The following is a 24,099-nucleotide window of genomic DNA, read 5'->3' as shown; positions in this document are numbered from 1 at the left end:
TGCTCTCAAACGCATAGCCCTCACCCCGTATCCTTTCTTTCTATTTCCGGCCCGGTCATGGCAGCTGGATGCAGGAAGCAATTGTTTTCAGAACAGATATAAACAACAAGGAGCAAAATATAGTCTCGAGACTACGCCGTTTTAGGGAGTATTTGCGGACTTATCTTTTGCTTTCTGGCGCTGTGAAATATGGCTAACGTTACAACAGCTCAGTTATTCGAGGTAACGTTAGGTCTGTTTTTGTCTGGAGATGTCACGGTCTGCGTTACAGCTCAAGCTGTTTTCATAACTCATATAAGTCAGTTTTCGCGTGCAGTATTTACATTGTTCAGTGTCGACGTATAATGACTTGCTGCATGCAGACAGCAATGTTAACGCTAGCACTCATGAGAAGCTAAACACCACATAAATACTCTTCTCAGCTGTCCTGGGTTGTGTTGTCAGACGATCTGTGCAGTTATCATTTAAAATTATTAATACAAACTCTTCCGATTCTCTAAACCAGTCCAGATGGTCATTTATCAAAGCTTATTTATCTGTGCATGCCATTAGCAATTACATGTTGCTGCTTATTCATTATTATTTTTGTGATCTTAACAGGAACCGTTTGATGCTGATGAGTATATTGAGAGACTGGCATGGAGAACACCTGGAGGAGGCTCCAAAGGAGGTGCAGAGGCATTTGACCCCAAAAAGTGAGTCTCAAAAGATTTATAATTGTCATAAACATACAAAACTTGACTTTTTAATGCATGTTTAGCTTCATTGATGTTAAATACCCTTTGATCTAAAGTTTAAATATTTGAAATTAATTTAGTAGATAAACAAACATCTGCTTATGCATGATTTTCTTCTTGAAATGGTTGAGTTGTATGGGATAGTAACTGAAAACAAGGTCTCAGTGTAGATGGCAACCCCTTCAATACTGTACAAAAAGATTCTTAGGATGCAGCTCATGAAATTGGTAATGAGTGTGCCGAGTTGTAATGTTGGCTACGTCATAGAAGCTGAAATATAAGATTGAATTAACATTTTTATTTAATGCTATAAACCCATTTTGATAGACACTGTAGTCGACTGAGAGAGAGGTGAATACGATGGGATCTCGTAGTTTTCATTGTGCTTTACTATTCTAAAATATGGAAGAAATATTAATAAAGTATTAGTAATTGTGCATATGCTTTTGATTGGTAGTGTAGTTTTTAGATTGTATTCATTTTCAGCTCTGCAACTATTGCATTATTTAAATTCCTAAGAAGACTGTTTATATAAGTGTGTTAGTGCTGCGTATGCATTATATAAATATAAATTTTTTCTTTATACGCATTAAACACTGATTTCTGTAGGATTGGACCATCCGTTATTCCCAAAGTGCCGCACATTCACTGCATTTTTCATTTATTAAAAATGCTAAGGAAAATTTCATGCTTTTAGAGACTGGCAAGATCCTAATAGTCTTAATAGCTCTATTTAGCACATTTTATTTAAATGAATTTGACATATTTGTTCTAAAGTAAAGCAAACATATGCAGACATATTCTGTTCTTTCTGGGTCTAGTTATACATAAATTGGCCCAAGAAAATATTTAGAAGCCTAAACCACACTTAAACTTGTTGTTGTAGAGATTATTTTAAAGAAATAGCATACCACAAACCCTTTTTAAGCAAAACATTGCACAAAAATGAGGTAAAATAAAAAGTTTAAATGGATAAAACAAACGATATCTTGTTTAAAATAAAGACAAATAGTTTGGACACATTGCGATTGTCAAATGTTGGACATGATGAACTCCGGTTGTGAGAACTTAACTGACTTCAAACATCTGCTGAAGCGTAGTTAGTAAAGTTAGTTGAGAGAAAACATATAAAATGATTTATTTGCAAATGCCACTTGTTTTGCCACAGATATTTCGTTTTCTAATGCAGTGAAATTCAAAAATGTCCAAAAACTTGAAGTTCCTTTTCTAATAAATTTATAGTATGGATGTAATCTCAACATATCATTTTGTTGAAGTTTGACTATCAGATATAATAGTCATTTCACTGTCAGAGACAAAAGCATAAAAAAGACAAGAAGTTTACTTTAACACACACACAGACACAGCAAAAGTGCTTTTGACTGCCAGAGCAGAAACATCACCCCAAATTTTACACCAAGCTCTCAAATAACCGACCATGAAGAGGCTGTTGTGAGCTGGGCAAACCATTGACTTACAAATGATGGAAGAGAACAAATTTGAGGGGAAAAGATGGAGAGGAAAAAGAACTTAAGCTGCCAGCAGCGTTTAGGGAATTACGGTGATATGAGATTATATACTCATCACTTCAGAATGTTTTGCTACCACCCAGAGAATCCAAACTTGCTGAGTTGGAGCTTTTGACTTTGCTGTCCTACAAGTTCTTTGAAATGCAGCTGACGAAGCTTTTGGTTGCATGCGTGAGGTTTCCTAAATATACGCGCACACGCACAGTGCAGAGAGACACTTTTTATCAAGAACCACAATTTATGGTAACAGGCCATTAGCTTATTTGCTGCCGAGGTAAGTGCTTATGTGATCTTAACAAATAAGATGCTCTCCCTGGATGCTTTTTCGCTTCACAGTTTGAGATCAGTCTCTCAGATTTTTCCAGCATCTATTTGGGGAAGCATTCATGAAAGATAAATGAATCTCAGCCCAGCATATACTGATCCCTGCCGTTGAGCTGGTTTCAGGATCTGGGAACGGAGCTTCAGGCATTTTCCTATGATTGGTCAGGTTTTATATAACATTTCCTCACAGATTACATGCTAGCCAAGCTAACTTAATTTGGGACATAAGCCTACATCGTGCAAATCAGACTGTGAAATGGGCCGTTTTTCAGTGTTCTGTGGACACAAAGAGTGTTCTTTGGAACGCTCACTGAAGCCTCCGCTCTAGTGTACTTTTCATGTATGGAAATGACTCCAGAGTTCTGGTTGTCAGCGATTCTCCTTCTTTTGGCAACTTGGCAAGTGACTAGTATCCACGTAGGCCATATGAACAGATTTCAACACGCAGTGGCATCCAAAAGTGTGTGACCACTTGGGAAAATTATAAATTATATTGTCTGCATAACAATTAGTTTGCAAATGAACACAAATTGTCTGAGCATTTGGCAGCCCATATCTGATTGATTTATGTTATCCAGCATTATTTGAGTATGTTAAGAACATCATTCTTATGAAAGCAAGACCATATGTTTAAATGAATTGACTTGTTTATTGTCTCAAATTTGCTTATTAGGGTAGTGACCTAGACATAGTACATAATAGTTAATAATAGTTTTTTTTTTTTTTTCTTTTTTTTCATTAAAATTTCTGAATTGGAGGGAAATAATAATACAGTTCAGTCATGAAACTCTAGATGGCGCAGGCTGACGAGTTGTTAACGTAACTGATGATATTCAGAGAGTTAAACGACTTGGCACAAGCTGATTGGTTCATGCTGCATATGCAGCAAATGAGCTTAATGCCTTGCTTTATTTGGCTAGCTAGTACTATTCACTTGAGATTCCTGCAGCACGCTTTCAGAGTATCTCTGAAGCCCTCCACCTTCCCCAGCTCCACCTGTATAGATCTGCTACAGCTTATTTTATATACTATTTGTGCAGCAGCAGTATATCTTAAATACTCATGGCACAGTATCGCCATATGCATTGGCAGTAGTAAATTCCTGTACTTGCTTCCAGCAGCAGCAATAATCTACAACTACAGCTATAATCAACAGCAGCAGCAATTCAGCAGCAATGTAGCAGATCTATTCCGCCAAGATCAAATGCATTAACTTTGTCATATCCATCACCATGCTAAAATCTTCCGAGAGTTGTCACGATTGAAATAATAATAATCCAGATTTTTTTACTCTATGGTAGTAAATCAGTAAAATATAATGATTAATAACTAGGGCTGTTAGTTTAATGCGTTAATTAGTTATAAAAAATAACACGATTGAAATATTGTATCGCAGTTAACACACTGGCGCCGCCCTCTGATCTGTACGTCATCTTACATTTCATACAGTTGACTGTTGACAAATATGATGCAGGGTAAAAACTCCATAAATGCAGTTATACCATAAAATTCTAGATAGTGGTGCAAAAATGCCCCTGTATGTTTTTGTCTAATATTATGTCATAGAATAAGCGATATCACAAGAGCAGCGAGAGCAATATTACACGAGTGCTTAAAGGGTTACTCCACCCCAAAATGAAAATTGTTATTAATCCCTTGCCCCCATGTCGTTCCAAACCTGTAAAAGCTTTGTTCGTCTTCGCAACATTTAAGATATTTTGGATGAAAACCGGGAGGCTTGTGACTGTCCGATTGACTGCCAAACAATTAACACTGTCAAGGTCCAGAAAAGTATGAAAGAATAGTCCATCTGACATCAGGGGTTCAACCGTAATTTTGAAAGGTACGAGAATACTTTTTGTATGCAAAAAAACCCCAAAAATGACAACTTTATTTTACAACTGCATACGCAGTTTCAGTCCAGCGGATATTCTCCAAAATAGCACTACGCTGACGAATTGTTGAATAAAGTCGTTATTTTTGTTTTTTTTTCATACAAAAAGTATTCTCGTACCTTTCAAAATTACGGTTGAACCCCTGATTGCAGATGGACTGTCCTGACGATGCTTTCCATACTTTTCTGGGCCTCGACAGTGTTATCTACTTGGCAGTCAATGGGACAGTCACAAGCCTCCCGGTTTTCATCCAAAATATCTTAAATTGTGTTCCGAAGACGAACGAAGCATTTACAGGTTTGGAACAACATGGGGGGGTAAGTGATTAATGACAAAATTTAAATTGAGGTGGAGTAACCCTTTAACAGAATTGTTGTGCATCGCCAAGCACCACAGCGGTGTTTAGTTTCTGAATGAATCCGCAATTTGAGCGAATCATGTGAACCAATGATTCAATAGGCTATTCATAAAGTGAGCCGTTTACTTCATTCCTGAATAAATCGGCCGTTTGAACGAATCGAATTAATTACTCATAAAGACATTTACCACCACCTGCTTGCAGATTCAGTTTCTTATTTGGAGTATAATTTCATATAAACATTTTTTTTTTTAAACATTAAAAGGATAGTTTGCCCCCAAAATTTTTAATTCTGTCATCATTTACTCATGTCCCTTCATGTCTTTTCTAATCTTTCTTTTGTGGAAGATAAAAGAAGGCATTTTGAAGACTGTTGGTAACAAAGCTGTTTTGCTTTGCAGTGACTTTCATTGTATGAACAAAAAATACTGAGATGTTTTTCAAAATATCTTCTTTTATATTCCATAATTTGTTAGGCCATTGTAGCCTGAATGTTTGTGTAATAAATTTTGTTGAATCAAATAAAATCTTTCTTTCTACAGATACAATTTGTAATGTCTACTTGATACTTTCTCATTTAACACAATAATGGCTTTAATTTATCTGGGTATTGTCACAGTCAAATTTAATTTGCGATTAATTAATCGACACATCATATAATTAATTAGATTAATAAATTTAATCGACTGATAGCCATGTTGATAATATTTAAGCTCATCCATTCCTTTAATATTGAGACCATATACACACAGAAAGGAATGTAACATGGAAAACAGGACTTCCCTTGTGCTTTTAAAATAAGTGTTCAATATGGTCTGTACATACACGCTACTCTTCAAAAGTACAGTATTTATTTTAAATGGAATAAAAGTCTTTACGTGCACTTTTAATCAAGTGAATGCATTATGCAAGTTAATTTAAAAAAAATTAAAACTAACTGTCCCCAAACTTTTAAACAAGCTTCAAAAATAGGTAATTCAGAATCCATCACGGTTATGTCAAAACTGCCACCGCACTAACATATGACCGCCCAGATTTATCAACCCACCTTTTTCAGCATACTTATACTGTACTGTCCATGCATACTCAGAAATAAAGTGTTGACACCAAGCATTTATTATTATCCATTACAAGGCAAACATATGTTATGTTTAAGCCTACTTGCAAAGCTTATGGAGTAATATATGATAGTTGTAATGTTGCATAATTAAGTAGGCTATGCATGCATTGCATGAACTGTACACTTGCAAGTTTAAGAATACATTACAGAGGTGTTGTGAAACTAAATTAGGTTTTAGCTGAAAGACACCAAGAATGACATTAAGTGGACTTCAGGGGAAAAATAAATAAAAGCTACAAACATGTAGTGTTTTATTCCCTTTAATGAGTTTAAAGTATTTAAAATGCTTGTCAAGACAGAAATTGTGCTTTGCTGCCTGCAGCTCTTTAATGTCATGTCTTTGGTTCCAGGTTGCTGGAAGAGTTTGTGAATCACATTGAGGAGCTAAAACAGCTGGATGAAAGAATTCAAAGGAAGGTGGAGAAGTTGGAGCAGCAATGTCACCGTGAAGCCAAGGAGTTTGCCCACAAGGTCCAAGACCTTCAGAGGAGCAACCAAGTCAGTGGCTTTTACATTTTGCACTTATTTTAGCCATTTGTGTTACTTCACCATGAATTATATTACACGTGACTATGAATGTATCACATTTAACCTTCACTTTCTTGTTATGCTTATTTCAAAGGTAGCCTTCCAGCACTTCCAGGAGTTGGATGAACATATCAGTTATGTGGCCACCAAGGTGTGTCATCTGGGAGATCAGCTAGAAGGTGTTAATACTCCAAGACAGAGGGCAGTGGAGGCTCAGAGACTCATGACATACTTCAACGAGTTCCTGGATGGAGAACTGCGCAGTGATGTCTTCAACAATCCTGACAAGGTCAGATTTAGATAAGACTGCCTAGTAATACTACATCTTAAGTACTCAACTTCAGAAGCCAAGAGGACCACATTCAAACCACAAATGATGCAAAGGGCTACTATTCCATATGGGGCTATATTTTCATTGATTTTCTGTGAGGAAAAAAGTCAGATTAATTTCAAGTGTAGCTACATCATTCAGAATCATGTGCATGATCGGAGTAAATTCAGTTGTCATGTGGCGTCAGACGTACAACAGTTAATTGTGTTGTAAAATGTTTATATGGTATTGCTTCTCTTTTTCGTCATCATTTGTGGGAGATTATTCCATTTTGGCTGATGAACTGGTTATTTATTCATAACTAGGCATATCAGAGGACAAAAATAAATAAATGAGGGGCCAGTTGCACCAGCTGTGGGAAAGTTAGTTGCGACGTGTAGGGTCACTACGTTATAACACATGCACTAATATATTAGCATAATTTTGCTTTTAAATTAAATATTTACGAAAACATCAGGGTTGGAATAAAACACAGTGATGGAATTGCATTATTTCAAGTCACTTAGACATAAATGAAAATGTTGACATTTACACTATTTTACATTTTAAGAGAACATTATGTGAATTAGTAACTCTTCAACATGGACTTGATCTAAACACCACACCTATGTGTGCATTGTGCATATCAAATAAAATCAATTTTAGTAAATGCCACTTATGCTTTATATTAGTATTTATTTATTGCTCCTTACATATACAGTTTTTGAATTTATTTACATATACAACTCTTAAGTATCATATTTCAATGGAAACTTATTTTTACTGTTAATTACGCTTGTAAAAAATTGAAGTTAAAATCAACTTTAACAGGATAAACTGAGATTCATGCACAATTTGAAGGCTGCTATTGGATCATTGAAGGTAAATGCTGTTATTATGCGACTTTGCATTACTTTACAAAGAGCTTACAGCAAACTAGCTACATTCTTCCTTAAAGGAATAGTTCACCCAAAAATGAAAGTTTTTGTCATTTTCTCACCCTCATATTGTTTCAAACCTGTATAAGTTTCTTTCTTATGTTGAACACAAAAGAAGATACTTTTGAATTTTGAAGAACCAAACAGTTGTTGGTCCCTATTGACTTCCATAGTAGGGGGAAAATAATGTAAAAGTCTATGGGGACCAACAACTGTTTGATTACCAGCATTCTTCAAAATATCTTTTTATGCTCAATGTAAGAAATAAACTCATACAGGTTTGGAACAACATGAGGGTGAGTAAATGATGACAAAATTATCATTTCTGGGTGAACTATCCCTTTAAGAACTAAATGGTGCAACAAAATTATGTACAGACATAGTTGCAAACTAGCTAGTAGTTACTTAACCCTTAACATGGGTTTTATGTTCCAATTTAAGTAACAACTCATGAACAGCTGATGCAACTCTACCCATGACAGGCCAGATTCAGTTGAGTAACTGTGGGTGTATATCCATGTTGTCTATAGATTTCAGATTTTTGGGGAAAACTGGACTTTCTAGACAGTGGTCCATGTTGAAGTTGTAACCGAAGCAACTGTTGCAACAAAAGCCGATACAATTTTGTTCGTTCGCAACAGTGATGCATACTGCCAGCATGGATGCCTGAGGCTAATATATATGGCCTGCTTAGATGTTGATGTATGCCATCTTAATTGGAAATGCCACTTTATAAATTAATCTCTCAAGTCACTCGGTAATGATGTGACCAACCCTGGGTGGCAAGTCTTACATCTTCTGATGCTATTAGCATAAGGCCACCAACATGCTTCCAGAGAGCCATGTGGGAATATACCCGCCAGACTTTTCAATATAATATGGAAGGAACGAAGGCTGGGTTAATCCCTGTGAAAGGGAGGGCCGGGCCCAGGCAGCGAGGAGACAAGCGCCGGTAAAACCCCCTACTGCTGGGAGACGGCTACATCACTTACATGGGATTTAGCTAATCTTAGCTGGGGGACAGATACTTGGAAAAACCTAGGCGAGGAGAGCGGAAAAGGGATGGATCCACCTCACGGGAGCACAATAATGATGTTAGCTGAGGCAGGCAGGAAAAGGAGAGTGGGAACAGAGGATATGTGGACGTCAGGGCCTTTCAGATCGCCTTTTTCTTCTCCTCGTCCATCGGGCTTGAAGGGAGAGGTGGGGGGTTCTTGTCAGGGTCCTGTTTTTGCCTACCTGCCTATGGGGACAGATTATGGGAGGTGATTTACCGAGTGATTAGCCGTAGTCCTAGACTTAATAGTCATGAGTGAGCATAAGGTGTTGGCTGGGCAGCGGCTGACGGACAGGGGTTTAGGTCTGATGATGATGAGGTTCAGGTGTGCGGGGCTGAGCTAACTCTTATCATCCTCATGGTGGACAAGCAGAGTGAGGGACATACGCGAGAGGGACAGATTTACCGTAAACCGATCCCCCAATTTAAGGGAGCTGCCTCTGGCCTTTGTTTGTGTGCTGAGGTGCCTGTCCTGTAGTGACCGTTTTCTCACTCTCACCATGGTCTGTTCTCATCCCAAACAGATAAAAGAAGCTGCAGACATCATTCAGAAGTTGCACCTGATCGCTCAGGAGCTGCCGTTTGATAGGTAAGCAACCTGCTGATGGATTCTAGGCCTGTTTTGCTGTACAAGAGATTATAAACAGCACTGATGACATGTTGAAATGCCCCGTGACTGATGACATGTTGAAATCGTGGCCTAATGGATAGAGGGTTGGACTTGTAACCCGAAGGTCGTGGGTTCGAGTCTCGGGTCCGGCAGGGATTGTAGGTGGGGGGAGTGAATAACCAACACTCTCTCCACCTTCAATGCCACGACTGAGATGAGACCCTTGAGCAAGGCACCGAACCCCCAACTGCTCCCTGGGCGCCGCAGCATAAATGGCTGTCCACTGATCCGGGTGTGTGTTCACTACTGTGTGTACACTTGGATGGGTTAAATGCAGAGCACAAATTCTGAGTATGGATCACCATACTTGGCCACACACCATTTCCCTTTCCCCTTTTTTCCCCTTTGAAAGCCAAAGTATACTTTGGTTTTTAATGTGTATGCTTAGTGTATGCATACAGGCAAACACATAACCTTTCAAAGTATACTCCATTTGATAGTGTACTAGAGTATGCAGGCGTTCAAGGCATGCACAGTAGAAAGTTTCATCTTTGTTCAGTATCTGTGCTGTTTCTCTCCAGATGTTATAACTAGGGATGTCAATTTTCGATCATTCCCTTGATCGATCGTCATTTAAATTAACGATCAATTAATCGTTAACATTAATACTGCAAAATGCGTCTTTTGCAGTGGCATATTGTCACCGGCATGACAGGATGTGCAAATGCCACTCAAAATGCGAGCTTCCTCACCCGAATTAAAGGGATTTTTTAGTCTAAATAACAGGCTAGTAGCAGGATTGTAAAATTAATAGATGTGATTATGATCTGCTGAATTCGTCTCTTTATATAGTTTAATGATTATATTATTGTTGTATTTATAACACATTCGCAATGTTTGCAATTGACATTATCGTAATTTAAAATAAAATAATCCCAAATATAACAATGGCGCGTGGGGCTGTGCCACGAAGTCAGTGAACCGCTTCCAACCACCGGCGGTGCTATGACAAAACACACTTGCTCATATGAAACATTTTTACGTGAGCATTATGACACAAGTGAGGTACAAATCTTTGTGTTCTGTTTTACCGGTTGATGACAAATTTAATAGCCTAATATTTAATGTTTCTTTTGCCAAATCCTCACCATCTCATCCTCTAATTTTGCAGGTTTATTTTCTTGTCATTCACTTTTAATCACGGTTTTCGCTTCTCGTACTGTGGTAAACAGGCGGGGAGGAAATAAAAGATTTTGAGGCCATAGATTAAGAATTCATTCCTACGACTTTTACGTTCCTAATTCATTTGTGGTTAAATCATTGGTTATCAATGGAACAAATTAATGAAACATGGGCCGTGGTCACAAATTAATAAGTCGTAGGAACGAATTAAGAAGTTGTAGGAATGAATTATGTCCTGTTCGTGTCCTGCAGCCATGTCAAAGTGCAGTGCCCGATATGAAACAATTATCTGGGGGAATTATAATTAAACATGACAGTTACTAAATTTCTATTGCTTTCCATGTTGAAGAACTTTGTATTGTTTCTATTTTAATGTACTTTTAAAGTTTGGATCACATTAATAGCGTAATTAGTACATTAGTGAATTATTTTTTGCAAAAGATCCAGCTCCATCACTGTCACTCACAGCCGCTTGCACGTGTTTTGCTCATGAGCCGCACGCACCCCAAAATGAAATTGCTTAATCGACCATCTTTAATCGTTTAAATGATTAATCGTTGACTTCCCTAGTTATAACCAATAATAATGTCTCAGTACTTGTTTAGAATAAAGTTGCAGGAATCTTTTAACCCTCTCACACTAGCACTTGACATCACTTGCCCTCTATTGCTATTCCCAAGGGTGCACATAAGTGTTGAGCAAGTGCACAGATACGACCAAAATAAAAAATCCGCTGGGTAAATAAGTTTAAACCGCTCATTTTCCATTTGAACTGAAAGTATAAATCTAGCTACTTTCACAGCGAAACGCAAAACTGTGACATTTCATTCACTGACGCTCTTCACTCGGCAGCAGTAAAACCAGCAGCGCATATGTGAGCCTGGACCACAAAACAAATCTTAAATCTCTGGGGTATATTTGTAGCAATAGCCAAAAATACATTGTATGGGTCCAAATTATAAATTTTTCTTTTATGCCAAAAATCATTAGGCTATTAAGTAAAGATCATGTTCCATGAAGATATTTAGTGAATTTCCTACTGTGAATATATCAAAACTTCATTTTTGATCAGTAATATGCATAGCTAAGAACTTCATCTGGACAAATTTAAAGGTGATTTTCGCAGTATTTTGACTTTTTTGCACCATCAGATTCCAGATATTCAAATAGTTGTATCTCAGCCAAACATTGTCCTGTCCTAACAAACCATACATCAATGGAAAGATTATTTATTCAGCTTTCAGATGGTGTAGAAATCTCAATTTTGAAAAATTGACACTTATGACTGATTTTGTGGTCCAGGGTCACATATATTACATTTACATTTATTCATTTAGCTGACGCTTTTATCCAAAGCGACTTACAATTGCTATATATGTCAGAGGTCGCACGCCTCTGGAGCAACTAGGGGGTTAAGTGTCTTGCTCAGGGACACATTGGTGTCTCACAGTGGATTCGAACCCGGGTCTCTCACACCAAAGGCATGTGTCTTATCCACTGCGCCATCAACATATTACTTCCCGGCAACCCACCAAAAAAAAGCTTGCTGATTTTAGATTTGAAAAGGATGATAATTATATGCGTCCTGTTTTGATGGCTAATTCTATGCAAGTGCACTGTATGTAAACCCTAGTGTACGTCTAAAAATCAAAGTATACTTTGGGCTTAAATCTGAAATATGCAAGTTCTGCACCACACACTGAAATGTGCAAGTTCTACGTCAAACAGGTTTCCAAATACCTCTCCAATCTGCCTTTTGCAATATTTTAACTTCAGCTTGAAGAAAATACAACAGGCAAAATTCAAAGCAAGCACATGTGGTAATGCATTGGCCAAAACTTAACAGGCGAAAACTTTTTCATTCACATAGTTTGTTTTGACTGTGTCTGAGATCTAAGCAAAAGTTCAAACATTTTTGTTCTGATATTCTCTCACTGATCATCTGTAGTGTTTTGGGCGGAAAAAGAAAATGTTTTAAATTACCTCCTTTTTTCTCTCTCTTTCCCATGCTTGTTTTCCTTGTTGCATCTCTCCAGATTTTCTGATGTCAAGGCCAAGATTGCAAGTAAGCAGTAGTAGACTAAACAAGGCAACAATGTTATTTACATATCGGCTAAATGTGCAATGTTAACATAAGCCCTGTGTTTATATGAAAGGTAAATATCATGACCTTGAGCGTCAGTTGATCCAGGAGTTCACAGCAGCTCAGCGAAGGGGAGAGATTGGGCGCATGCGTGAGGTGGCAGCAGTCCTGCTACATTTTAAGGTCTGTTGGGAGATACAGTGAAGAGCCCTTAGGATCATAATAGTTTTATTTTGGACATTGTTGTATAATGTGAAATTTCTTATTTCTTATTCTTATCTTATTTGTTACAGGGTTATGCTCACTGTGTGGATGTCTACATCAAGCAATGCCAAGAGGTACCAGACTGAATCTGAGACTATTTAGTGTTTTATTTATCTGCCAAGACTCAAGAGTAAACTTTATCTTAGGCCCAGTGTTTGTACTACCAGTGTCTTTTGGTGTTTGTAGGGAGCGTACATGCGGACGGATGTATTTGAAGACATTGCAATTCTGTGTCAGCGGGTTAATAAACAAGTTGGGGAGGTTTTCTGCAGTCCAGAGACTGTTATGGCTAAACTCATTCAGAGCATCTTTGAGAATAAGATACAGGTACGTAACACTTGGACACATGAACAAATGGTATAACTATGTTTGGTAAAGCTGTTGCTCATGCTTTATGTAAGGGATGTGAACAAATGAAATTTTGCCTGGTGGGCGATTTAAAGAAGAAAAAAAAATAATCTGTAGATTTAAACGTGGGACATAAGCTATATCTAGGGACTAGGTTATAATACAAACTTGGGGAGGGCCTATAAACAACTAACCAGAACACAGTAGCAAACACTAGCAAATATCTAAGCATTACAGCTGTGAGTTTTACACGGGTACTACTTCTCTTTTTTTTTCTTCAGAACACACAAAAATCTGGTGGCGGCTCAATTAATCTGCCTATACACTCCAAGACTTGATGCATAGATCTATTTTGACATATCAGATTTTCCCATCAGTTACCATCACTTCAGTTGAGCGCGAGCTCTGTGAGCTCTGCATTCTCACAAAAACTCCCATTATGATTATAAAAGCTATCTACCTGCACAATAAATCTCTTATTTACATCCTGTTTACAGTTTGTTGATTGGTTGACTATAATGATCAATGCTGAAAAAGCATGTTGTAAATAGAAACATTTGGTGCTTAAAGAGCGCTAACAAAAATACATGTGGGAATGGCTCAGATCGTCTGTTTTATGATTTTAGGCTCATGTCAAAGAAAGACTAGATGAGACCCGCAACTCTGATGTGGAGCAATACCTCAAGAACCTCTATGACCTCTATACACGGTATCAATCAGTTTTTCATTATTATTAATTATTAAAATGGTTGGCTTTGCGCTCATCAAACACTGTTTTTGTCTTGTCTGAAATGGTTCAAAGTCTCAAATATATGTGAAATGAATGTGCTTTACTGAACACCAGCTTTGAAGTGTTATAACCCATTTGTTTTTAGGACAACGGCACTGGCTGCTAAACTCTCAGACTTTAACTTGGGCTCAGACAAGCACACGTTTCTATCTAAACTGATAAAGAATATATTCTCCTGTTATCTGGAGAGCTACATAGACATGGAGCGACAATATCTGCAAAGCCGCAGTGGCATGATTCTTCAGCGCTATTACGACTCTAAGAACCACCAAAAACGACCTGTAGGCACTGGAAGGTGAGAAACTATAGGTTTGTTTGGTTTTCCCAGTTACTCTGAAAGCTTAGAGGTGTTTTGTCAAATACATGTCTTTGATAGATTTCTTACTGTTACTGCCATCTCTTCTACACATTTTGACAGCATCCAGGAGCTAAAAGAGAGGATCCGACAACGCACTAACTTGCCTTTGGGACCCAGTATTGACACACATGGAGAGACTTTGCTCTCACAAGAGGTTGTAGTCAACCTGCTGCAGGAAACCCGACATGCCTTTGAGAGATGCAACAAGGTATAAGAATTTTAAGCACTGCTTTAGTACAAAAACATATCTGGGCTTTTGTTTCTGTTGGAAGTTGTGAGCTGCAAACATAGGCATAATAGACCCTCTTTCTGTTATTGTTGCAGTTGTCAGACCCAGCAGATCTACCAAAAAATGCCTTCTCCATTTTCTTGCTTTTGGTGGAGTATCTGTGTGTGGACCATATAGACTACGCCCTTGAGATTGGGCTGTCAGGTACGTTAGACACAATCTAAAACACAGAACAGTTCATAATAAAATGTTGCACAATAATGTAATGTAATTACTGTTTTTTCCAAATTAAGGTTGTGATTGTAAACTAAATGAAAAAGGTTGAAATTGACATTTAAAAAACTTTTCATAAAAAAAAAAAAATGCTGCAAAAATTATGAGAATTGCTACCATTATGAAGAAAAGCCAAACACAAGGCACAGGGCAATTAAAGGAAAAAATGGTTAAAAACATCCATCTAGAAAAAAAACCTAAATATCACGGAATTTTCAGGTCTGGAAAAGTCATGGGAATTAATAAAATAGTCAAGTGATGGAAATTTATTTTGTGAATGTAGGTTATTCTAGTTATGCTCTGTTCTAACATATTTAATCAGATCGATATTGCTCTTATATAAAGCTAAACTCGCTTGAAAGCAAATTGTTTTGTTGGGTGGTTCCTACCAGAGAAGTTCACAAGATTGTCTGAATGATTTATTATTGCATCAGTCTGAAAAGAAAAATATTAACCAAATGATCTCCATGACACCATGAGAAATCATTGAAATTTCTATGAACTGTTATTTACAAATTAAGGGAGTCTAGATACTGTATACAGTCCATTACACAAAATGCACGTTTCCCCCTTTTATCCCTTACTATAAACACTAAATTAAAAACTATAATGTTCTGAAAAACATAAAAAAATGCAAAGCTATTACAGCCTTGGTTTAACGAGTTTGAAGTAAAATTGACACAATTATGTGCAACATAATAAAAAACAAATGATACTCATTAGATGTGTAATTTATTTACACGTTTTAAAATAAAATAAATGTACAGAGTGGTTGGTTTGTGCAGTTCAGTTTAGTCTGTCAGCTAGTCATGAGTCACATGGTTTATGTTGAGGTTATTTTATACATGGCGACCACAGGAAGAAGATTCCTTCATCCCCAAGTGTGTTCCGGTGTAGCTGTGTGCCAATAGGTTTACGTACTAAACTATTATTACGTGTAAGTGAACCGTAGTGCTTTGCGTTCACAAAAATCAAGTCAAAAGAGGCAATGAGAGTTCATTTTCACTACAACATTGTGATTCTGTTCAAGAGTTAAATATGATCATTGTTACATGATTTGAAGGAAGCGTTAGTTCCACCTCTAATCAAACACATGAAAGCAAATGAATGAATCTGAAATGGATTTTTACATGCCAGTACTTTCTTTTTTGACTTGCACAGCCATCCCGTCTGCGGATGCCAAAAATGCCAACCTTTACTTTTTGGATGTGGTTCAGCAGGCCAACACAATCTTTCACCTCTTTGACAAGCAGTTTAACGATCATCTTATGCCTCTTATTAGGTAAGTTTGACCGACTTTGTTTCACTACCTTCTGTCTCTTTGTTTTTGTAACCACTTTCTGGTGTCTTTACCATTACATGTGTTTGAACTCTAACCCCTGTAGCTCCTCTCCTAAGCTGACGGAGTGCCTGCACAAGAAGAAAGAGGTGATCGAACAGATGGAGGTGAAGCTGGACACCGGGATTGATCGGTTGGTTCAAAACTTCAGAAAACTGTTTAATGGAACTTCGTCTTAATCAAAGTGCGTCTTTGACTTCACCATTGCCGTTAACTGCAGTTTCTGTGACCTTTTCTTATGTTTCCTTGTTTTTAGGACACTAAATTGCATGATAGGCCAGATGAAGCACATTCTGGCAACTGAACAGAAGAAAACAGACTTCAAGCCAGAAGACGAGAACAATGTCATGATACAGTACACTACAGTAAGAACTTGTACTCTATAATAATTGTCTTGTTAATCTTATATTAGTGCAATGAAAAGATTCTCTGAATAACATTAACGCACTTTAGAAGTATTTTTAGTATTAGTAGCCATATTCTGCCTGATTTTTCTGTTTAATGTCATCTTTCCTGTGCTCTTTCTTCAAGGCGTGCTCAAAGGTGTGTGCCTATGTGAGCAAGCAAGTGGAACGCGTGCGGCGGTCCATGGATGGTAAAAATGTGGACACGGTTTTGACTGAGCTGGGAGTGCGGTTCCATAGGCTGATCCACGAGCACCTGCAGCAGTTCAGCTACAGCTCCATGGGTGGTATGCTAGCCATCTGTGATGTGGCAGAATACCGCCGCTCAGCCAAAGATTTCAAGGTAAGGAGAGGTCAAAGGTCTTATTTTTGCAACCTCATGGCATTGTAATTTTATTTATTTATTTTAATTGTCATGTCCATTTCCCCAAAAAATGAATGCTTCAAAAGGTTCATAAAGACATTGCAAAAGTAAATTATTTTAATCTTGCAGTTTAATCAAAGTCTTGAAGAAACAGGATTACTTGAATAGGAGATCTGGAAAGATTTAATTTAGGCTTTTATTCACGTATAAGCATTGATTAGTGCACATATATGTTACCCTGGACAACAAAACCAGTCATAAGGGTCAATTTTCCGACATCGGTTTATACATCTTCTGAATCTGAACAAATAAGCTTTCAATTGATGTATTGATTGTTAGGATCGGACAATATTTGGCTGAGATACAACGATTTAAAAATCTGGAATCTGAGGGTGCAAAACAAATCTAAATATTGAGAAAATCACCTTTAAAGTTCTTAGCCATGCATATTGCTATTCAAAAATAAATTTAGATATTTACGATAGGAAATTTACTAAATATCTTCATGGAACATGATCTTTACTTAATATCCTAATGATTTTTGGCATAAAAGAAAAATCAATAATTTTGACCCATACACTGTATTTTTGGCTATTGCTACAAATATACCCCAGCGACTTAAGACTGGTTTTATGGTCCAGGGTCACATATAGAGCTTATCAAATACAGTAAAGCTCAACTGTAAGTGCTTGACATGCACCAACCTTATTGGTTCTAATGGAAGCTCAAACATGATTGCATACAAGGAGAACCCAATCAAACAAATGAGACAAAAATATTTTCTTTGTCATTTATTTATTTAGAAAAATGATCCAATATTACATATCTGTGAGTGGCAAAAGTAAGTGAATCTCTAGGATTAGCAGTGAATTTGAAGGTGAAATTAGAGTCCATCTTATCAGAGGTTTTTTCAATCAGTGACGTGACTATCAGGTGTCAGTACATGCCATGTTTTATTTAAAGAACAGGGATCTATGAAAGTCTGATCATGTTTGTGGAAGTGTATCACGGCACAAACAAAGGAGATCTCTGAGGACCTCAGAAAAAGAGTTGTTGTTGCTCATCAGGCTAGAAAATGTTACAAAGCCATCTCTAAAGTGTTTGGACTGCACAAATCCACAGTCAGACAGATTGTGTACAAAAAGAGGAAACTCAGGACCACTATTACCCTCCCCAGGAGTGGTTGACCAACAATGATCACTCTAAAAGCAAGACTTGTAATAGTCCATGAGGTTGGCAGGTTGCAAAGAAACCCAGGGTAACTTCTAAGCAACTAAATGTCTTTATCACATTGGCTGATGTCCAATGACATCCACCATCAGCAGAACACTGAACAACCATGGTGTGCATGACAGAGTTGCAAGGAGAAAGCCCCTAGTCTCCAAACAGAACATTGCTTCCCCGTCTGCCGTTTGCTAAAGGTTATGTGGACAAGCCATAGGGTTATTGGAGAAATGTTTTGTGGACAGATGAGACCAAAATTGAACTTTTTGGTTTAAATGAGAAGCGTTATATTTAGAGAAAAGAGAAGACTGCATTCAAGCATAAAAATCTTAAACCATCTGTGAAACATGGTGGTGGTAGTGTCATGGTTTGTGCCTGTTTTGCTGCTTCTGGGCCAGGGTGGCCTATGGCAAGCCATTGATGGAACAATTATTTCTGAATTATACCACTAAATTCTAAAGGAAAACGTCAGGACATCTGTTTAAGAACTGATTCTCAAGAGAATATAGGTCATGCAGCAAGACAACGACCACAAGCACACAAGTCATTCCACCAAAGAATGGTTAAAGAAGAATAAAGTTAATGTTTTGGAATGGCTTAGTCAAAGTCCGGACCTTAATCCAATTGAAATGTTGTGGAAGGACCTGAAGCAAGCAGTTCATAGGAGGAAACCCACCAACATCACAGAGTTGAAGCGGTTTTGTACTGAGGAATGGACCTCCGTGAAGTTGGCACCCCATAAAAAGAAATAATCACCAAAACTATGCCATTCGTTTGTGCTGATTTGTGCTGCAAAATCGAACGTTGGTGCTGGTTTGGTGTTTGAGATATTAAACATTCTTTTTTGACCGTGTGACATCACTCTCCACCCCATGTTGCCCAAATCACTCCAAACCAGCGCAGTTCGCTTGTGCCGTTAAAACAAACACTGTATCTATTTTCCTTCCTTAGATATAACCAAAATATTTTTGGGAGCTATGACGTCACTCTCCACCCCAGTTCATCTAAATCGCACAAAACTGGTGTCATTCGTTTGTGCTCGATTTGTGCTGGTTTGTGCCGTTAAAAGAAACAATAACCATGACCTCTTCTTAAATAGCCTATAACAAAAACTTCACTCCCCATTTAGCGCGGCCACAGAGTTTAATAAATAAAAACAAAATGTAGTGTTCGTGCTGCCTTGAAATTTTAGGTTTAGTCAGTTCCAAGTTTTCACTAACTTCATATTTCAAGTTGACTAAGCTTAAATTTGAAGGCAGCATTAAGCTGAAACAGTGAGACAGTTTTTTTTTTTATTTTAATTTTTTTTTTTACAGTGAGTCAAATCGTTCTAATTCATTTGTGCTCGATTTGTGCCGTTAGAATATTAAACATTAGGCCTATAATTCCCCACGAATATTCCTTAATAGTAATATTAATTAGGTTATATATAGGGCCTATAGCCTAAATTCCAGGCGGTCTTCACACCAAATGCCGCGTTTATTTGTGCCGTGAAAAGAGATCCTGGTTGTAACAAAAATTCTTCTTAAATAGGCCCATTTAAAGGGGGGAAAACAGAAGCACTTAATATGCCATTATCTATAGGCTATATGTAACTAATTGCATGGTATTACTGCATTTAACAGCTAATATTGTTATATTATAATATTATGTTAAAGTTTTTCTGTCCCCCTTACAAACGATTATTTATCGCACTGCATAAGAAAACAAAAAGGACATAACGGACTGCAGAAAAAGTGCTCAAACATGGTAAAGTCAGACTACTTGCTAGCTATATAAAAATGTACAAAGTAACGTTGTTACATTTAAAGAGCCTGCATGCTTTTAAAGGATAAAAATAGTTTTGTTGGTAAGCTATACCTTGGTATAAATTATTTATGAATCAGTGATATTTGTTACTTTAATATACACTAGTTAATTTAGTCCTATGTTGCATTTTTGTAACAAATGAGAATAAATAGCAACAAATAAGAACATGAATATGTGATATTAAGTTGCTTGTTCTGAGAAAATGAAAATTTTGGATTTGGTGCTTGAAGTCACTGGCAATACAATGTAGAAAAACGTTGTAAACCAGCAGATTTGCAAACTAGACAGACGAGCGGCTTGCCTGCCATCACTTTTCATCCAGATACTTGTAATGTTTTACGGAGGAGAAATGAATAGAATGTTCATTTTAATGGCATCTAGTACAAACGAACGGAGCCTTGGCATGGACAGAGAGTGCCCTGAATTAGCATATATTTGTTATTCCTAGGGGGAATATGTTCAGTATAACGGCACAAATCGAGCACAAACGAATTCGAACGATTTAGACTCACATCAAAATACAAACAAAAAAACTGTCTCACTGTTTCTGCCTTGAAATTTAAGCTTAGTCAACTTGAAATATGAAGTTAGTGAAAACTTGGAACTGACTAAACCTAAAATTTCAAGGCAGCATGAACACTAACTTTTTTTAATTTATTTATTAAACTCTGTGGCCGCGCTAAATGGGGAGTGAAGTTTTTGGAATGGGCTAAAATTCCTACAAGCCGTTGTTATGACTGATCAGCAGTTACAAGAAACGTTTAGCTGCAGTTATTGGCGGAAAAGGATGCTTTTAGTATTCACACCATATACTAAAAGCAAAGATTCACATACTTTTGCCACTCAAGATATGTTAAGATATTATAAAGTATATTATTTTTTTCTCATTTGTTTGATTGGGTTCTCTTTGTCTACTTTCAGGATTTGTGTGAAAATGAATGTTTTGGGTCATTATTAATCCAGAAATAGAGAAAATTCTAAAGAGTTCACAAACTTTCAAGCACCAAGAGGTTATAATGTTCATTGGTTATTGGCCAAAAATATATGCAATTAATTACTGAAAACAGATTTTGCTTCTTAATATTTTGTGTAAATTGGTGTTACACAAACATTCATTTAATACTTTTAGATTTAAAAAAAATAATTAATTAATTAATTAAAGAAATAGTTTTATTTAGCAGGGATTCATTACATTGATCAAGTAACAGTAAAGACTTTATAATGTTAGAAAAGGTTTCTGTTTCAAATAATTGCTATTCTTTTGAACTTTCTATTCTTCAAATAATCTGAAAAATCTTTGTTTGTTTTTAAATTAAAGAGAATTAAAATGACCAATAATGAGATAATTTGAATCAGTTTCTCCCCTGCATCCAACCAGTAATGAAACGTCTTGCTTAGGAAATAGTCAACCTCTGAAAGTCAATACTTATGGGAAAATTATCCATTTTCATTGGCAAATGGATAATTTCAACCGTTTTTACTTCTCCAACTATATGCAGTATAATATGCATACTGTATAAAGTGTTAGACTAACAGCTGCATGACAATCCTCCGCAGGTTCCTCTTGTGCTCCAGCTCTTCGACACGCTTCATGCTCTGTGCAACCTTCTGGTTGTTGCCCCGGACAACCTCAAACAGGTGTGCTCTGGAGAGCAGCTGACCAACCTTGACAAGAACCTCCTCCACGCTTTCGTCCAACTGAGAGTAGACTATCGCTCAGCCCGACTGGGACGGCATTTCAGCTAATGACTGGCAGGGCTGCCCAATAACCGCACAGCCTACAGAACTGCCGTCTGTTCAGAGCTGCGAGAAACACAAGTGGCCAATCTTGAGTGGCTTTTGAATTGTCTTTGTCTATGATTTGGTGTGGAAATTAAACTTTGTGTTAAATGAACAAAAGAGCAACTGTTTCCAAGCCCAACACTTCCCAGGTTGCTCAGTTTTAAGTTGCGCGATTTGTTCTATCTGCAGGTTTTAATGCGAGCGTAGTGTTTTGCTCATATTTTGTTTATGATATAATTTTAAAAGGATATATAATGAGGGTAGAGGGCTGTTTTGTACATTTTTTTTTTTTCCCCCTGTGTCTTGAGCGTCTAATGGAGAGAGGATGATCATCTCCGATAGATGAACTGAAGTGGGCCACTCGAATGATTCTGCCACTGGACTTGGGTGGTCAAGAGACTCATTTTTATTTGCTTGTATTTTGATTGTGCCAAATCCATCCTCTGTGGCTCTACATGGAGGAAAGGGGTGGTTCTGCACGCTGCTCTGGATCAGTGAGTTTGTCCAGCTCATTTCACTCAGGCTCTTGTGCACACATAGGGCTTCAAAGAGAAGACAATTACTGTTTTGAGCTGAACAATACAAATGTTGCCATGCTTTGAAAGAGAATTTTGTTCTAAAATCATTTCATACTCTTAAAAATGCCATCTTCAATGGTTTTAAACACGAGTGCATTAATTTAGAGATGTTTAAGGCTGAATTCTGTCAACCAAAAAAAAACAAAAAACAATAGAATGGTTTCATTTTCATGCTGCACTGCAAAGCTGACCTTTCCGATGCTAAAATATAACTTCATACATGAACAACAGTTATTTCGGAGATGCAAATGAAAAATATTGCATCTGTTATAACATACTGCTTACTAAAATTGAATTAAAAGTTGCATATACTGATATAGCATTAACATAATAAAAAAAAAAATACATGAGGCAAGCAGCATTGATAGTTGTATGAGGTTTCTAAGGGCTCAGGTGACACTGTTGTTGTTTTTCTTAAGGACTGACGATCTGATTCTCAATTAGGCTTTTTTAATTCTGACATCTGTATAGATTTTCTGGAGCTCAGTGATTAGAAATGTGGGTATTATCACCAGTCACACACCATTAATCCAATCCACTTTCATGTGACAGGGATGTGTTGAATGCAGTAATGTCATATGAGTTGAACTCTAACCCTTAACCTCTGATGAAGAGGCAGGGGTCAAGATCTTTGACCTCTATAAATGACCTAGGTGTTAGATGGTCTGATTCTTGATTCCGTTATACTGTACTGATTTCAAAAATGAATTATGTCAAAATGATGCTATATGAGCTGATTCGTGTGTACAAGCTGCTCATTATAATCAATTATTTCCAAAAAATAAAATGTGAAACAATGTGACTTGTTTTATTGAGGTCGGTTCCAAAGCCAGAGGGTTATTAGGTTACTATTATGCAGTACATTTTCATTTCTAAATCATATCTTAATAAATGAGATTAAACGTGATCCAAAATATAATTAAATAATAAAGTGAACATATGGGTGAATTTCAAATAATTTCACTACTTTGGTTTGAGCAGATGTTGCCATTTTTGCATTTATTTTCCCAGCCATGTGTTCTGGGAATATTGTTTTAATTGGTAATCAGTTAAATTTGTATATAAATATTTTCAGTCTAATTTTCAATTTTGAATAAAAGCATGATTTCAAAAATGTCACATTCAGAGATTTCATATGAATATGTTATTCATTTCCCAGTCCATATCAACCTATAGTGTTAAGTGAACGTGTATTATTAATGAAGTGCATGAAGGAGAATAGCCTATATAGAATATATGTTCTTCATGGAACAGACTTAAAAAAATAGACCCTTCTCAAGGACTCATCGTGTATTCTTAACCATGAAGGTTTAGGGTAATGCCTTCCCAAAGGAGGAAAATTATTCCCGCGACTTAAAAGACAAAATGGGAGAAAACTGCTAAGCTTAACCGCCCAGCAGTGTTTAAGATGTGTGCGGTCGTCACGGCCAGGAAAGGCCGAGCGAGATAGAAACGCTTCAGAGCTGAACTGAGCCACAATGTGCCGTTTCTACAACGACAAACAGACTAAGTTAAACAGCACTATTAATTAGGCTAATATGAATATGATCACTGCCAGGGAAATTCAATTCTCTCAGCCCTAATCACAACTGGATAGCTTGTAAAAATTATTTTGTTAGGCCCTGGTGCAAACAGCGCGGCCTTTTCCAAACATTTGAGAAGTATT

General features: G+C 37.1%; 1 protein-coding gene across 2 annotated transcripts; it reads left to right on the top strand.

The window, feature by feature from the left end:
- Window positions 1-42: 42 nt before the first annotated feature.
- Window positions 43-23,540, top strand: LOC306885877 (exocyst complex component 5-like). Of its 2 annotated transcripts, none has more exons than XM_079442670.1 (18): window positions 43-222; window positions 601-695; window positions 6,314-6,465; window positions 6,590-6,780; window positions 9,321-9,385; window positions 12,625-12,653; window positions 12,745-12,854; window positions 12,965-13,009; window positions 13,122-13,262; window positions 13,910-13,992; window positions 14,159-14,368; window positions 14,492-14,639; window positions 14,756-14,864; window positions 16,095-16,215; window positions 16,319-16,405; window positions 16,529-16,637; window positions 16,804-17,019; window positions 21,631-23,540. In XM_079442670.1, the coding sequence occupies exons 1-18, from the start codon at window positions 190-192 to the stop codon at window positions 21,817-21,819; spliced, it is 2,133 nt and encodes a 710-aa protein (XP_079298796.1). In that variant the 5' UTR covers window positions 43-189; the 3' UTR covers window positions 21,820-23,540. The 2 variants fall into 2 exon arrangements, with proteins under 2 accessions (XP_079298796.1, XP_079298797.1); XM_079442671.1 differs by having other exon boundaries at window positions 66-222; window positions 6,314-6,461; window positions 6,586-6,780; window positions 21,631-23,224.
- Window positions 23,541-24,099: the final 559 nt, after the last annotated feature.

The sequence above is a fragment of the Barbus barbus genome (assembly GCF_936440315.1).
Source record: "Barbus barbus genome assembly, chromosome: 20".
NCBI classification, from domain to species: domain Eukaryota; kingdom Metazoa; phylum Chordata; class Actinopteri; order Cypriniformes; family Cyprinidae; genus Barbus; species Barbus barbus.
Note: the sequence above shows the minus strand (reverse complement) of the source record. Positions and strands in the feature narration are given on the sequence as shown.

Bases quoted from the DNA above. Each gene is read 5' to 3' on its own strand.
- LOC306885877 (XM_079442670.1), top strand. From the start codon at position 190: ATGGCTAACGTTACAACAGCTCAGTTATTCGAG. The intron at 12,654-12,744 runs GTAAGCAGTAGT...TTTATATGAAAG, and splicing joins TGTCAAGGCCAAGATTGCAA to GTAAATATCATGACCTTGAG. The intron at 16,638-16,803 runs GTAAGAACTTGT...TCTTTCTTCAAG, and splicing joins TCATGATACAGTACACTACA to GCGTGCTCAAAGGTGTGTGC.